The sequence below is a fragment of the Anarhichas minor genome, unplaced genomic scaffold, assembly GCF_050575085.1.
Source record: "Anarhichas minor isolate MPS153535 unplaced genomic scaffold, ASM5057508v1 ptg000058l, whole genome shotgun sequence".
Lineage (NCBI taxonomy): Eukaryota > Metazoa > Chordata > Actinopteri > Perciformes > Anarhichadidae > Anarhichas > Anarhichas minor.
Window position 1 is genome coordinate 3,181,857 of NW_027466504.1, and position 17,507 is coordinate 3,199,363.

The following is a 17,507-nucleotide window of genomic DNA, read 5'->3' on the forward strand; positions in this document are numbered from 1 at the left end:
TCTGAACTGTTTAGATAATCTCCGACTATCTCAGTTTCATATTTTTGGGTTCAAGTCTGCTTGTACCAGAATATATATATATATATATATATATATATATATATATATATATATATTTTTTTTTTTACTGCAAAAATTTCTCCATTCTTCATGCATTATATATACTTCTTTTAGGATTTTCAGTGCAACTGTAAATAAATGAAAAACTTTTTAAATATGGTGTCATTTTACATATGAATTAAAAAATGTATTCATCAAAGTGAGATTTGGTATGTCTGGCTTGAACTCAATGCACTTTCTGCCAACCAAGCCATGGCCTCGGGTGAAACGGTCTACAGATAAGTGCAACACCAGGTTGGTGAGAGGTGTGTACTGTCAGTACTGTTCAGGGGACTGAAGAGGGAACACAGAGAGATGGAGACCAGAGTGAAAAAGAGGGAACAGTGGAGGAAGAAAAGAGAATATATCCTGGCAGCAGCAGGAAATGTGGTGGGCCTGGGCAATGTGTGGAGATTCCCCTACCTGTGTTATAAGAACGGAGGAGGTAAGCTGGAACGCACAAGGTTTCCTTGTTATATGAAAGCTCATACATTGACTTTTCTGTTGGCACAAAGACAATTAATTGAATTGCTGTGGTTCCACTCCTGCAGATTGAGGAACATGTAAGGTGCCTTTTAGGGGAAGTGGTTGAACAGCTTATTGGCCATGCTAGTTTCCCTTGATAACTTTGGCGATCCTCTGACTAGCATTGCCATCAGATCAGATTTTTTTTTCTTAGTTAATTTGTCCAATACTTTGGTTTACGTCGAATGGTGTGAAATGGCTCATGGTTCAGACAAAACGAGGGAGAACAAAATGTTGTTTTAACGATCAAATAATGAGGCGTGACCAACAGTGTGTGCTACACAAACTACATGTAACTTTTTGTAATTAACTGTTAACTGCATTGTTGCGCACCAGAAAGTGTTTGATGATAATAATATAATAACATTCCAAAGACTTAAGAAAAACTGGTTTCGTTTGAGGTGAGGGGAACTCTGGGATTTCACTTCGAGAAAGACAGGTAACACTACAGAGTTTCTCTCTGACTCCTCCCCCTTAAAGAGCCAGACACGCTGTTTTATTCCCTCGTTGATTCAGTTCGTATCGAAGAGCGAATCGAAGCGCATTAATTACGATGATTAAATCCTGGGTGGATATTAGCTTGTGGTCTCTCAGGAAAGTCTAAAGCCAATGCTTTTCTGCGTTGTCAGTCATTTCTTTGAACAGCTGGGTGTTTTGCCCTCACATTCAATCATTTTAAACAGACTGCGTATAATCTCAACATTTTCAACAGCCTTTCAAGTGACGTTGACGATTTTCAACTCAATTACATTTGTTGAAATAACAAATAAATAAAGAATGCTGTTGAGTCAAGATCCAAATAGATGTCTAACATTTAAAATCAACTGTCTTTTCACCTTTGAATCAAATAATGATTGTTAGTGGCAGCATAATATTGCATCAAATACTCTCGATTTTACTCACTTTATTAATACAGATTTTTTCCTCATCCCATTGCACAGCATTACTGGTCTCTGGTGTATTTTTGTGCATGCAGGTGTCTTCCTGGTGCCTTACTGTTTCTTTGCTGTGCTGTGTGGCGTGCCACTCTTCCTGCTGGAGACTGTGATTGGTCAGTACACACAGGAGGGCGCCATCACCTGCTGGACCAAGCTCTGCCCGCTGGCACAGGGTAATCACATTGTTGAATACATTGAGCATGAAAACATTGTGTAATTTAAAATGAACTAGAGCTGAAAACAAATTGTTGCGGGTTAGGGTTAGGAAAATAAGATCATTAATTCTCCTGTAACTGATCAAAAACCCAGGACCCACTGAGTCTTATAAAATTATTATTTTCTGTAGCTGACTTTTGTTAACATCCCACAGTACCATTACCTGAAACAGGACTCATAGCAGCGTAACAAACAGAGGAAGAGACAGTTAGAGACAAAAGAGAAAAGTGTAAATATAGCCACTAAAGGGTGCTTTTGATTGGTAACCCTTGTGTTTTGTTGTATTGGTTTTACTTATGTTGGGACTCAGTCATGTTGGAAGCAGAGCCATTTTGATCCAGTTTCCCAGGATCCTTTAATTTTGACCCAAAGGTATTTATTTAGTCCCTAGCTGCTGTCACTCAAGGGACAAAATACCAGTTTTCCTCCAATCTGCAGAGTTGGGGCCTAATCATAGATGTGTAGAGAGAACTGGATACAGCATTAGAGGTGGGGCCCCGTTCATTCCTTTAGAAGTTATCAGTTGCACACAAAGCAAAATAAGTTAGAAAATTATACCTGGAATCTTAAGGCAATCCTCTGCAAACCATGGGGTAATAAGCGCACTAGCTCACTTCGGTCCAGCTTGTTCAAGAGCTCTTTCACATGAAGGAAGGAAGGAAGGAAAATATGGCATGTTGATTCGGCTATTGGTGTATTTTACAAATTTAAGGACCTAATAAGGTCTATTTAAGTGTGCTCTAGGACAGTGATTCTCAACTGGTGGGTCGCGGACCCGTTTTCAGTGGGTCGCGGGCCTTTGCCTGAAAAATAAAAAATAAAATTCTTGTGCTTTTATTTTGAAGGGGATTTTTTATGCAGCGGAGTTATTCACACTCCTTAACAGTATTTGGTGTTAATGCCTTGTAATGCTAATAGACACCCGCCATTTCACGGTATAGAAGAACACCCACAAAGTTTGTTTTCATATGCTAATTGAGCGAAACGCAAGTAGCTACAACACCGACTACATGAGATATGGATTTTCTTACATTGAGGACAAAAGAGGGCAAAAACCTCAGTGTGTTTTGTGCAGCTAGGCTCTGGCACAAGAAAGCATGAATCCGTCAAAACTGAAGCAGCATTTGTTGGATCAATCCGCAGCAATTGAAAACTATACCTCTGTCAAATGACACTAAGTAGGCGAATTGAAGACATGTCGGATGACATCAAACAGACCACAGCTCGAACAACAACAAAAAGTATCAGCTGATTCTCTTTCCCAATGTAAGTTTAAGTCACTGGGCCCATCACTTGATGGACCGTAGTTGTAATGCAGTTCGATTTTATACACTTTGTATAAGACACTGAAATAAAACACAGTAGTATCATGGTGCTGTAAGTGTTATATTTCGTAGTGCTCTATCAAATGACATCTTAAACTGAGGTTTGTCGGATGTCCTCTCCCTCCAGGGCTCGGCTATTCCACCACAGTGATCCAGCTTTATTCCAGAGTCTACATCATCATCCTGGCTTGGGCCCTCCTCTACTTCTTCTATTGTTTCAGAGACCCTCTGCCCTGGGCCACCTGCAACAATCCGTGGAACACAGGTCAGTATGGGATGGTGCATCCGCAGCTAAAGTTAAAAGACCATACCGTGCTTGCTAACTCATTGTTAGCTCAGCTTCTCCACCTCACTGAAAACTGTCCTAGAGAAGTTCAGACATAGATTCACACTTGAAGGGATATTATGAGGGGGGAAGCAGCAGAAAGTTAAAGCAAAGTGCAAGTGCCAGCAGACAAATTATATCTGCATTATTTCAAAAATGTTGAAGCAAACTTTAAACACAGGGATTTTGGCCAGTGTGGTGGAAAAATATCCCTATACCTGCTTTGCGTGAGTTCTTAATGCTGAAATGAGGAATACCTAAAACCAGGTTGTCTTTATTCTTTGCGCAGAGAAGGTTCAATCATCACAACAGAATGCGTACAGTCTCAGTGAGGAAGAACCAAGAAAAAAGAGAACGCGCTTTCTTTATACAGAATGAGCAAAGGTGGGGGCCGATGGCCAATGTTACAGACATTTTGGTCTCAGACTGATAAGAACAACAATGAAAAACAAACGACCAGCAACCAAAACAAGGGTCAGGACGGCCTTGGTGGTGAAACATTCTCATACAACACAGTTAGTTAACTTAGGCGCAGGCAAGAATGAATTCTTCTTCTGCACAACAGAGATCTGGTGAAGTTCAACAAAGTTCAGAGCAAAATTACTTATGCATGAATAAAATACACTGAGTAGAAATATATACTAAGTAAAAATGTACCATTACACCAGAATACTACCACTAAGGCCTGTCACAAATCTGTCAGAGAGCGGTTTCAGAGCTAGGATTTATATACAGTGGTTGATGAGGCTGATGGAAGGCAGGTCTGCTGGCTGGGCGGAGTGACAACTGATGAACCACAGGTGAGGGAAAGTAGAGCCGTGAACTGAGTAAGGAAAACCACACCCACAAAGACAGAAAGACAGATGGGGTAGACAGACACAGGAGGGAGGGGGAAACAAAGGAGAACACTGGGAAACAGGTTGACGAAAGTCAATTCCTAACAAAGTCGCCAATGGCCAAAAACCAAGATGCCCAAAATGTCATACTAAAGGTGTCAAAACGGCAGTCCACAAACCAATGGGTGACGTCGTCCACTATGTCCACTTATCTATAGTTTATAGACATTTGTAGAAATCCAATTGAAATCAGTTTTCAAACCACCTCTAAATGTGGTTTGGATCAATCTATCATCTTTAACCGCTTATCCTGTTCATGGTCGTGGGGGGGCTGGAGCCGATCCCAGCTGACATTGGGCGAAGGCAGGGTTCACCCTGGACAGGTTGCCAGACTATTGCAGGGCTAACTTAACAAACAACCATTCAGTCTCACATCCACACCTACGGGCATGTGTTTGGGCTGTGGGAGGAAGCCAGAGAACCTGGAGAGAACCCACGCCGCCACGGGAAGAACACGCAAACTCCACACAGAAGGCCCGTCTAGCCCAAGAATTAAACCACTGTGCAGCCCCATTTAATGTGCTTTTTGCTGTCCAGACTTTTAAAATCAATCTTGATGCAATCTAGATATGCCAAAACCCGAATTTGACCGTATCTATGTGAATCAGAGAGGCTAAATTGGCCTCGGTGTGACTTTACACACACTTTCCAGCGGGCCACTTCAGCTGTCAGGTATGAGCAAGTCAACGAGTGGGCGTTAGTCAAAGTTATTCTGCATTTTTGTGTTACTGGAGCCACCAAGCAAGGAAATAACCATGGCGGACAGCGGGGTAGATTCACTCAGTGTTCCGTGGATGGTCACCTCGGAGGTAGTGCTATGTTAAGCAAACCCCATAAGATGTCACATGGAGAGACAAATCTGACTGGCTATTTTGAACACACATTTCCTGACAGAAATGGAGCAAAGAAAAAGGGAGAGGACGGTCAAACTTTGTGGATTTCCAAATGCGCAGTGGATATATATTTTCAAAGCAGATTTTTCTTAAAAGTTTTAAACTTGCATAGTTTATATCCACGTTTACTTGCTAGCAAACTGTGTTTCATGACTGAAAAATAATGAGCAAATGTCAGTAACTGTGTGAGATCAACACGTAATCAGTGTGCTGTTCTATCAACAGACAGATGTGTGGACCTTGCCTCTGCGAACTGGACTGCAATACACAGTGGCAACCTGAGAGGAAACTGGACATCTGGAAATCTCCCCAAGTCATCAGCCTCTGAGTTCTGGGAGTGAGTCAGTGTTGTCACAAAAAGCTAATAATAAATCACATGGGGCAGCAGCAGTGGATCAAGTATTGAGTACATTCTCTTTTCTTCTCAAATATGCAACTATTAATGACTGTCTGGTGTCCCCGTGCAGTAGAGGACTGTTGTCCATGTCTGGGGGAATAGAGGAGGTTGGCTCAGTGAAGTGGGAGCTGCTGCTGTGTCTCCTGGCCTGCTGGGTGGCCTGCTACTTCTGCATCTGGAAAGGGGTCCGTTTCACAGGAAAGGTCTGTCTTGGTGTGAGGATTCAAGGGCCAAACCTTTGAAACTAAGAAAGCACACTCAGTAGAGTGCAGATCTCCAGGTGTGTCTGCAAAGACCACTGCTGTAATGTTTGTTTGATTGAATGAATACAACCCACAATTGGCTAACCCCCCCCCCCCCCCATCTAGACTGCAAGTATTTCAAATGTGTTTTTCACTCGCACATCTCGCACAACAGACACGCATTTCATTCTAATCTATCGTCTGCACTAGCTCTGTGCAGGCAAGCGTCTCAACTCTATCTCATGTGTGTAACCGCAACTTGAAGCGGTCATTTAGGCTTCAAGGTGAGCAAACTGTTTCCCCCCCACTGTGTCTCTGGAGCGGCTCAGCAGCTGCTCATTGGCAGCGATGCCGTCAGCAGTATGTGTAGTTCAGTCAGCTGCTAACAGCTGTGTACTGGTTGTTCTGTTTGCTGATAGCCAAACACACGTCTAAAACATTAACAGTGAGCTAACTGTTTTCCCCCACTGTGTCTCTGGACGCAGAGTAGCGGCTGAGTGCCAGCGATGCACATAGCTGTGTGTGTAGTTCCGTTAGCGGTGAGCTTTTAGCTGAAAGCCAACTACATCATCCAAAACAATAATATTTAGCAAACTGTTATTCCTACAGAGAATTATTACCATACTCAGCTCCACAGAGCGTCTTTTAGCCCCCTGGCTGTGTTCGGAGTTGCATGCTAACACACACACTGCAGAGTATGTGGATTTTGTGTCCTCGAGAAATTTACCAAGAATTTCTGTATATGAGGTGTGAGCACAAAGACCAAACCGAGTATTTCACAATGTGATATGAGGGACATGACATGAGTCAGTGTGGTAAATCACTGAATGATGCTTCTAGTTACTGGATAGCTAACTTATGTGGGAGGCTGCCGCAGTACAATATGTACATGAACATGTGCAGTACAGTATGGCAGCATTAGACTGAAGGGGCATGATGACGATCAACCTTAATTTAATATGGTGAAGGCAAGGTCATAACATTATTGTATGTATGTATATTAAACAAAAGTCTGTTTGGAAATGTGCTACTTCTGAAATTTCCAGGTGGTGTATTTCACAGCAGTGTTCCCCTATGTGATGCTGGCCATCCTGCTGGTCAGGGGGTTGACGCTGCCAGGAGCCTGGCAGGGCGTGGTGTACTACTTGTATCCAGATCCTACTCGCCTGGTAGACTATCAGGTGAAGGACTGTGGACAAATCATGCAGCTTTACAGTGTCTAGTTTGTTTGAGGGTAAAGTTTTTCTTTTGTTGATGCTGCTGCTAGTGTCACAGCTACCTGAATTTAACAGTGACACACTGAGATATGATACTGATAACCTGATAACCTGATTATAACTTATAACTGATAACGTGTGTCTTTTATATGTTCATCAGGTGTGGATGGAGGCTTGTGCTCAGGTCCTCTTCTCCTATGGTGTTGCATCAGGAACCCTGATCACACTGGGCAGCTACAACAAAGTCAACAACAACTGTTACAAGTAATCAGAATCAGAATCAGAACCGTTTATTGCCAAGTACGTTACACATACAAGGAATTTGACTTGGTGTATTGCAAAAGTATATTATAAAAGTGGCAAGTGTATTTAAATATAGAAACATGTGCAAGGGTGCACATAAGAGTAGGAAATCGTCCTGGGGATGTAAGAATCAGAGTCAGTGGGGAACCCAACTGCGGAAGGATAGAAACTGGTCTTGTGGCGTGAGGTCTTGGTCCTGATGGACCGCAGCCTCCTGCCAGAGGGAAGGGGCTCTGCTACAATCTTTCTTGCCCGCTTCAGGGTCCTGGAAGCGAGCAGGTATTGGAGGGACGGCAGATTGCAGCCAACCACCCTCTCAGCAGAGCGAATGATACGTTGCAGTCTGCCCTTGTCCTTGACTGTGGATGCAGCGTACCAGATGCTGATGGAGGAGCAGAGGATGGACTCAGTCATTGTCTTTAGAAGGTTGAACTTCATCAGCTGCCTCATGAAGTACATCCTCTGCTGACCCTTCTTGGTGATGGAGCTGACGTTAAGCTCCCACTTGAGGTCCTGGGTTATGGTGGAGCCCAGGAAGCGGAAGGACTTGACAGCGTCGACAAGGGAGTCACAAAGGGTGATAGGGGCAGGTAGGGCTGTGTTCTTGCGGAAAGCCAGAACCATCTCCACTGTCTTTAGAGCGTTGAGCTCTAAGTTGTTCAGACTGCATGACCAGATGGTCAATCTCCCACCTGTAGGTGGACTCATCCCTACCAGAGATGAGTCCAATGAGGGTGGTGTCATTCGCGAACTTCAGGAGCTTGACGGACTGGTGACTGGAGGTGCAGCTGTACAGGGTGGAGAGCAGAGGGGAAAGAACGTAGCCTTGAGGGGAACCGGTGCTGATGGTCCGAGAGGCTGAGACGTGTTTTCCCAGCACCACATGCTGCTTCCTGTCAGACAGGAAGTCTGTAATCCACTTGCAGGTGGAGACAAGCACGTGCAGCTGAGAGAGCTTGTCATGCAGCAGAGACGGGATGATGGTGTTGAAGGCAGAGCTGAAGTCCAAAAAACAAGATAGTGACAGATTTTTTGTCTCTTCACTGTGTCCCCCAACTTCTGAGGCAAAATATTCACCCTTGAATCGTCCATTTTTGTGGAATGTCCGCATAGGTTTTTGTCTTTTTAGTCTCATTGTGGTGCCACAGTTCTCATTACTGCCCCCTGTGGTTCATGGGGGGAAACAACATTGCAGCTGTAAAGATAGCAGCTGTGTTTTTCCCTCCAGTGGCCACATGAAGCAGCAATGAACCCATTTTGGCCACAATTGAAAACAAGCCACACAAAATTCAGCTTGGTCTGCTTGACATAAGGTACTCAATCTACTTGATCAGAACTAGCTCATACAACACACTGTCCAACTCAATCAAATATGTTTATAGTTGTTTCGAACAGCCAGTCTCTCCTGGAAGACATTCATGGCGTTGCACTCGGTTGATCACATGAAAGATGACAGAAATAGTTGTGTCAGTAATAAAATAGAGCAAGAGAGAGAGGTTCAAACCCTGCCTACTTTCTTTACTCCATACAGCAGTGGGTGTGCATGTCAGATTGTCGGGTTTGGAAAGTTACAGAAACGGTCAGACACAGCCCTCCAATTCGAACGTCGGAAAAGGAAATCTCAAATTTGAAAGACCTACAACCTGAGGTCTACCAGTTGCACAGCTCTCTGCAAACGCTACTGCAGATGTAAAAAAACAAAAGCAGTTCACATACCAAAGCTGCTGTTCGCTATTTAAAGACAAAGTATATCCTCCTTTCTTTCTTAACAAAGAGTTCAATGATGCAGTTGTACAGTATCCGTGCGTTTCAGTTCCAGTAAGAGGTCCTTCTCGATTCATGGACGCCAGTGATGAAAGTCGAGCCTCCCCAGTTGTATTTCTTGAATACGTTTTAATGCGTTTGAGGGCTGAAAATGTCTGCTCGACAGAGGCAGCAGATATTGGGGTCTTCACCGCCCAACATGTCACGCTAGCCCACTGACCAATCAAGCCGCACGTTAATGCTGACACACTCGGCTAGGCCAGCTAGAAGGCTCTGGCATGTCAAAGAATACGCCCAACATGTCAAACTAAAAATCTGATTGGTTGAAGACTATAACAACAAGACAGTAGCTATGCAATGAGATAATAAGTTAATGGGAAAAAGTATTTTGAATACATGTAGTGTATTTATGAAAAATAATTAAATTATAAAATAGCTATAACTTTGTGATTCTGTCTAGGCCAGCAGAGAAGGCTTTGCTGGCCCCGACGGTCCACCACTGCTGTCAGCACATTGCCTCACTCAGTTCTGCTCTGTGTGCTATGCTCTGTGCGTGTCTGCAGGGACAGTCTGTGGTTGTCTGTGCTCAATAGCGGCACCAGCTTCATCTCCGGCTTCGCAGTCTTCGCGGCTCTGGGCTTCATGGCCAACAAACAAGGAATTCCCATCGACATGGTGGTTGATTCAGGTATGATTTAAATCCCGAAGCACCCGTCTCTATCAAACACCAGAATCAAATAAACCCTCGCACTTTTCCTGGAAAAGGACAAAAATCTAACACAAGACAATTTGAATGTCTCTTCTGTCCTCCCAGGCCCTGGGCTTGCATTCATCGTATTTCCTCAGGCTGTTGCCATGATGCCCCTCCCACAGCTGTGGGCCGCCTGCTTCTTCATTATGCTCATTCTGTTGGGACTAGACACACTGGTAAGACCAAGGGGACACACGACGTACAGTCGGTGTCCTGCACAAAGTATTCACTTAAAGTAGAAAGACATAAATTATACAAATTGTCAATATTTGTGTTTTTGAACTATGGAATGTACCCAGTAATATGTGTAAAATAAGATATCTGCGCAAAATATATGCTTTTCCTGCTCGTCCTCTCCGCCTGTGTGCTCGTCTGCTCGTGCTCTCCGCCTGTGTGCACGACACGTCTCAGAACGCGCAGCTAGGGGGGCCAAATCGTTTTGGCCCAAAAGAGGCGGGTCTATGAAGCAGTTTAGCCAATTGCTAATTAAAGATATAAATGAGTGACATACAATTTAGCCAATCAGCGCCCTCAAATAGATTCAGCGTGGGGCCAAAAAGATTTTGCCCCCCTAGCTGCGCGTTCTCGTCAGGAGAAGTATCTACAGGCGAGCGCGAGCGCCAGCGCGAGCACTACTCCTCCAAGTCTCGTTTGAGAGGAGAACTTTGGCGGAGATTCTGCAGACCAAAGAGCTGATCCCAGATCAGCCTGACCTCACAATCAGACAGCAGACTAGCGGGAAAGGGAAGCAGTATATGCGAAGCTTCTGTACTAGCTGAACACCAGACAGGTTTGGCTAGCTGGATGACGTCATGCTAATAACCTATTTAGCTTTTTAAAACAACGGGGACAGATCCAGCACGGACAGTTAGGGAGTGAGGGATGAGGAGGTAAGGAAACATGAGAACACCAGGACACACATGGAGAACTCTGTCAAGCTACATATTAGGCATATTAGTGAACATCTTTTCTTCTACATAGTTATCCTCAGTCTCATCTGCTTAACTTGGTCATGGAGGCATCAACATTTAATTTAGATGGTAAATTAACAGTGAAAACTCATCATAGCTTAATTTAACATCAGTATTCATAATAACACTTCATGTTTACTTCTCCTGATCTTTACCTCCTATAACAAGGTCCATAGGGGCATCTCAATAAATAAACATGTTCTATTATATTATATTATATAAGTGTTATTAACTGCTTTTTTTTCGTGTTGGAATAAATGTTAAATATTTAACTGCAAAGTAGTAATGCGTGTTTGATACTTCAATTTTTTTGCATTAAATCATACTGAAATTTGCTGAAATTGATAGGATGGCCCTACCTAGAAAATTTTCCACCAGCCGCCACTGATATGAATGATCCTACAGTATCTGTTGTCCATACCTGCTTTGAATGAAAAGCTTCACCCTCAGTTCATTCAATCCCAATCCCAGATGTAGAGTGTATTTATCTGTCACCCAACCCTTTCACCTAAAGGAGAACAACCCAAAGGCTTCTATTGGTGGTTGCAGCTCCACCTTTAAAATAGGGTCCCACACTTGTTTTGGAATGCTTTCCTATTGGTGAACTGTCATCGAGTATAACCTACATATGGACATAATGCATGTTTGATGTAACAATTATGTAAAGTTACTCTTTTTTTTGTCTGCTTGTTTGTGTTAGTTTGCAGGTCTGGAAACTATCACGTCGTCAGTGATTGACATGTTCCCGGGGCAAATGCGCAGACCCTGGCGCAGAGAAATCTTCCTCTTCTTCTTCTGCTCCATCTGCTTCATCATACAGATCTCTCTCACCACTCAGGTACGACACAGACCCAAACCCACCAGTGAACACTGTTGGAGGCGTATTTTGACCCTACACACAACACTACATTAACGTACCTTTTCTGTGTTGTCCAGGGAGGAGTGTACCTCTTCCAGCTGGTTGATTACTATGGTGCCAATGGAATATGTATATTATTTGTGTCTGCGCTCCAGTGTGTGGCTGTTGGCTGGGCCTTTGGTAAGTGGTATCATCACCATGTTTAAATGAAGCTGTAGCTCACAAGATGTAATATCACTACCCAAGTATATGTCCAAGAGTTATAAACCACAGGAACTTTGTGCGATTTCACCAAAAGAACAAGGGGCCAAATTGCAACCCATGTATCGTGTTCATATTTGACGACTCCACACCTCATAGTTTACCCAGTGCCAACATTTGGTGCCAATGCTTGAAATAGTCTATGATGTAGAAGGGTGGTAAGGGCGGATACATTTTGACTTCCGGGAATCTCGACTGATTGCACGGCTGCCTCAAAGCGACAGCAATAGTGTCTTAACTACACCGTGCCAAGAAATAGGCCACATACAGTACCGTTGTCATTGAACATAATCCATGATTTTGCAGAATCATCCCCATATCAGCGTTCATGTTTGAGTTGCTAATTTAAATTACTTTGTCATCCTTCCTGAACCCCAAAAGGTCCTCTTGTAGGTGATAGATTTTTGATAAATCGTTAAATAAATCGTTATGTGAATATACAGTACGTTATTGTCTTTTACCGCCTTGTTGATGCATATAAGTGTTTAAACAAGGCAAAGGTTTGGAAAAACTTTTTCATAAAATAGTTTGACAGAAGTCGGTCATAATTACAATACACCCTCTCACTTCTGTGTAGGAATCCAATCTATGGAGCCCCACAACTGAAGAAACATAGTATCAGAAATAGTGTTCAATTATAAAAGTGGTGTATGAAGATTTATTCAATACAATTTTCCTTTAACCAGTGGCGGCTGGTGGAACATTTTCTAGGTAGGGCTGTGCCACATCCAATCAATTTCAACAAACATCCCAATATGATTTAATGCAAAAACATTAAGGTATCAAACACGCATTACTACTTTGCAGTTAAATATTTAACATTTATTCCAACACGGAAAAAAGCAGTAAATAACACTTTGATAAACATGTCAGGACATCTTATTTTTGTCACCCTCACAGGCGATTCAATATAATATATATATATACAGTATATCATATAATAACATTCAGTATAATATAAAACACACACGCCCTATCGCCCTCCATTGGCACATGCTTGACATATTCGCACCTCTTTAGATTAACTACCAAAGTCGAAGAAATAACAGACCTTGAAGCCTTCATCGATCAATATTTCCACAGACATGTAAACATGGAACCAAACACCGGCACCCAAATCACGTACCCAGAGGCAGAACAGGCATCTAGTGCCAGTCTAATAACCTTGACTTGCCTTTTTTGCTGGTTTTGAGGCTCCATATAAACCTGCTATATTTTAACAAGGGGTTCCAGGCCAATCTATGAGTCTGACATTCATCATGCTTCTACATCATTAATCATACAGGGGCTGAGCGGATGTGTGACGCGGTGGAAGTTATGACGGGACAGAGGCCATGGGTTTTTTTCAAACTGTGCTGGCGCTACTTCACCCCTCTGATCTGCACGGTGAGTTACACACGGTCAACAGCTGCAGGTGACATGACATGAGGATTAAGATTGGGGTAGGGCAGCAACAAGGTAGCGAGTGTCTATTGTGATGTCTTGAGGTCGGAATCAGCTTGTGAGGTGTGGGTACACAAATGAAGACAACAAGCGGTTGTGTTCTAACTCAAAATAATATATTTTGATTCTTTAAACAAAAGGTAAACTTCAGTTCAGCCGAAAGCCGATACAAAAACCAAACATAAGTATCTTCCGTTTTCTTCGGGTTCGTTGTCTTTAATGTAAAATAAAACTCTTTTCCTCTTTGTGCGCTCCTGTCCTCCTCTCTCCAAACATTTCCTTCTTCTTCCCCACACCAACCTCTCCCAGGTAATCAGTCCCCTCTCTTTCAGCTGGGCCGCCACCTTGGCCCCGGCTGACTATGGGAATTGTAGTTTGTTACCCCGATGCCATGAAGGGTTGTAGTCTTTGCTGCAGCCACTGGGAAGGGATGTATCTCCCGTTGATGACCCTCCCTCTCATGACATCACACTATCCAGGGCCCTTTTATATATATATATCAAGAGGCTCTTTTAGGACTATACGAAAATGCATTTTGTCAACTCTCTTAGCTTAGGAAATTACTCCTAACTCCTAACTCCTAACTCAAACAATCCCGTACCACCCTCTTTAAGTCTGCATGCGCCTTTATTTTCAATACTCAAAAATTTGTATTTTTATGCCAATATTGGCTCTGAAAACACAGACAATAGGCTACCATGATGCAAGGCCTATGGATTATTCTTATCATAATAGGCCTAGTCGTGTTGACGGGGAGGGCCTGGGTCTACTTTACTGGTGTGATATCGGCCCAGAACTGGTTTTCTTGGGGAAGTTTCTGACTTGGCACCATAAGTCTAAAAATGTTGCAGCTGACTAGAACCCCCTTTCACACAGAGATTCCGCAATACTGCCGTTAAAGCAGATCCGGCGTCAAGCCGGTTTTGCTTTTTCCACACTGACCGAACAACGGCGGCATGATCTCCGCCCCAGTGTGTGATTTCAGATGGCCGGTATCAAAGGAATAACTTGCACATTCACCCTAAATGAATAATGGAGGATAAACTAAGTGTTGACGTCCCCTGCTCGTAAATCTGTCCACCCATTCCGCCTCTGTACCTCTCATACAGAACAGGACAGCGAGGCGGAATAGCTACGCAATAGTGCTGTTTGAAAGGGGCTTTGATTGCACAAGCAAAACCTGTGTTACCAAAAGACTTCATACCATTTTGTCTTGGTTTACAATATTAGCAATACATTAAGGCAGAGGGATGTCACAGTGTTAATGCAGCCTATTTGTCTACAGAAGTATGAGTTTGTCGCTCTGCTTTTCCCTCAAGGTTTGCTTCTTCGGCTTCTTCCTGGACCACCAGCCCCTGACAACCAGCGAGGGGTATGTGTACCCAGACTGGGCCTACTGTCTGGGCTGGGCTATGGCCCTCTCCTCCGTGGCTGCAGTACCCATCTGTGCTGTCTGCAAGATCTGCCTTGCAGAGGGCACCCTCAGACAGGCAAGAGCACCAACACATCCCGTTTACTTTTTAAAAATTCTGCTTTACTTTTGTAATATTTTTCATTGCCCCAATAGACATCGTGTTAATTTAACTACCATTCTGTTTGTCCTTTTTTCTTGTCCAAAACAGCGTCTGTTGGTCCTGTGGCGTCCAGTCAGTGATCCTGTTGGTCCCGAGACAAACGAAGAACCTGGAGATGAAACCGACGTTATGAGTCAGTCAATGAAGTGATCGCTAAATGAAGACGTGTAAATGTAAAAAAACAAAATCCACAGGGTACCTTTCATATTCGGATTTCAAATCTCAAAATCTCAAAAACGAGAGCGTCGTTGTGTTCCCAAGCACTTATTTTTCAGACGCGACAGCTGCACACCGAGATAAAAACAGTTCAACTTTTGGAACACTGGAGCGTGCACTACATGTCATGTGACTAGGAACAACCAATTGCATCCCTTTATATAATAAACAGTTATCTGAACTCATACTCTCCTGATTGCATTACTGTACAAATATTTCAGCTTTGCTTTTTACATTCCTTAAAATGGCGCCGTGCCAGCGGCAGCCTGTTGCAGCAGCTCCCTGTGTGTGTTTTAATTTTAGTCTTTTTTCACTCTTTCCTCTCTTCTTTTAGTTTTTTCTTTCTCCTTAACGTTTGGTTCTTAAGGTCAGACAACGGACCGTAACCTTTTTTCTCAACTTTTCTCGTGGCTTTCTGTTGCTTTTCTGTTTCTGTGTAACGGAGAGCCACACACAATGAGTGGGGCCATTGTTTACTCCTGTGATCAGCTGTTCGCGCTGAGTGAGCCGCGGCTGCTGCCCGGCGCCAGGCCTGTGATCCCTGCAGAGCTACGGAGAAGACGCCGGGGCTGCAGATCTGGAGCCAAACGGAGGGCGAAGAGATGGAGGTACAAACATTCAGTACCGGCGATACTACTGGGGAACGTGAGGTCTTTGGCAAATAAGACGGACGAGCTCGGCGCACTGGTAAAGACCGAGAGGGACTTCCGCGAGTGCAGCGTCATATGTTTCACTGAGACATGGCTGCACGAGGATTTCCCGGACCACAGTGTGTCGGTGCCCGGCTTCAGGACTGTTCGGGCGGACAGAGATGTTGTTCAGAGCGGCAAGAAGAGAGGTGGCGGGATTGCTGTGTATGTGCACGAGAGGTGGTGCAATCCCGACCATGTGTGTGTTAAGGAAGGCTTCTGCAGCCCGGACATTGAACTGTTAGCCGTGGGGATGCGTCCTTATTATTTGCTGAGGGAGTTCTCGTCCGCCATTGTTGTCGTTGTGTACATCCCCCCATCAGCTGACTCCGAGACAGCAGTGGACACCATCCACTCCACTGTGTCTGGACTGTAGAGTCAACATCCTGGTGCATTTTTGGCAATCACTGGAGACTTTAATCACACCACCCTGGATAAAGCCCTGCCAACGTTTCACCAATATGTTGACTGCCCCACAAGATATAATACAACCCTGGACCTTCTGTATGCTAATGCAAAGGATGCATACAGTGCCACTGCCCCTCCCCCCCTTGGCAGGTCTGATCACAACCTGATCCTGTTAACACCCAGGTATGTTCCTCTGGTGCAGAGGCTGCCTGTGACCACCAGGACTGTGAGGAGGTGGTCTCAGGAGGCTAATGATGCCCTGCAGGACTGCTTTGAGTCAACTGATTGGAGTGTGCTGTGTGGACCACATGGGGAAGACCTCAACAGCATGAGGGACTGTATCACAGAATACATCAAATTCTGTGAACAAACCGTCATACCATCCCGGACAGTACACTGCTTCCCCAACAACAAGCCATGGATCACCAGTGACCTGAAAGCTCTTCTTAACAAGAAGAAAGCAGCTTTCAAGTCGGGGGACAGGGACGAGCTCAGGAGAGTCCAGCGCGACCTGAAGATGAAGATCAGAGAGTGCAAGGACACATACAGGAGGAAACTGGAGGCCAAACTCCAGCAGAACAACGTGAAGGAGGTGTGGACTGGAATGAAGCAGATAACCGGCTTCAAGGTTGGAGGGAGACAACCAGGGGGCTCCCTGGAGAGGGCCAACGAGCTAAACTCTTTCTTCAATAGGTTTAGCTCAGAGCCCTCATCTGTCTCCTCCACACACCACACCTCCCAAACACCTCCCCCTCTGTCCCCCCTGGTGTGCTGCATGGACTCAGAGCTCTCCACTTCAAAGGGCTCTGCCACCACCGACACTATGACCCCCCTCCCCCCCTCTCTGTGATGACTGGCCAGGTGAGAAAACAGCTGGAGCGACTCCATCAAGGAAAGGCTGCGGGACCTGATGGCATCAGCCCCAGGGTCCTGAAGACCTGCGCCATCCAGCTGTCTAATGTCCTTCAACACCTCTTCAACCTGAGCCTGAAGCAGGAGGAAGTCCCGGTGCTGTGGAAGACATCGTGCCTGGTTCCCGTACCAAAGAAGACGACACCATCTAGCCTCAATGACTACCGACCAGTTGCCCTCACATCTCATGTGATGAAGGTGCTGGAGAGGCTGGTCTTGGCCCACCTTCGACCGCAGGTGAAATCCTCACTGGACCCTCTGCAATTTGCATATCAGCCTCATG

The 17,507-nt window shown here is 44.5% G+C and overlaps 1 protein-coding gene and 1 long non-coding RNA gene across 2 annotated transcripts in view; one reads left to right on the plus strand and one right to left on the minus strand.

The window, feature by feature from the left end:
* Positions 1 to 17,507, minus strand: part of LOC142932981 (uncharacterized) — a 285,143-nt gene that overhangs the window by 45,481 nt on the left and 222,155 nt on the right. The gene's annotated exons all lie outside the window — the stretch shown is intronic.
* Positions 415 to 16,280, plus strand: LOC142932805 (sodium- and chloride-dependent betaine transporter-like). Its single transcript, XM_076076879.1, has 15 exons — positions 415 to 544; positions 1,601 to 1,735; positions 3,231 to 3,368; positions 5,443 to 5,554; positions 5,685 to 5,817; positions 6,903 to 7,037; positions 7,234 to 7,337; positions 9,704 to 9,828; positions 9,955 to 10,067; positions 11,563 to 11,700; positions 11,799 to 11,901; positions 13,268 to 13,368; positions 14,745 to 14,915; positions 15,048 to 15,132; positions 15,661 to 16,280. The coding sequence occupies exons 1-15, from the start codon at positions 415 to 417 to the stop codon at positions 16,278 to 16,280; spliced, it is 2,343 nt and encodes a 780-aa protein (XP_075932994.1).

Coding starts and splice junctions, on each gene's coding strand:
- LOC142932805 (XM_076076879.1), top strand. CDS start 415: ATGGAGACCAGAGTGAAAAAGAGGGAACAGTGGAGGAAGAAAAGAGAA. Junction 5,555..5,684: donor TCAGCCTCTGAGTTCTGGGA/GTGAGTCAGTGT, acceptor GTCCCCGTGCAG/TAGAGGACTGTTGTCCATGT. Junction 14,916..15,047: donor CAGAGGGCACCCTCAGACAG/GCAAGAGCACCA, acceptor TGTCCAAAACAG/CGTCTGTTGGTCCTGTGGCG.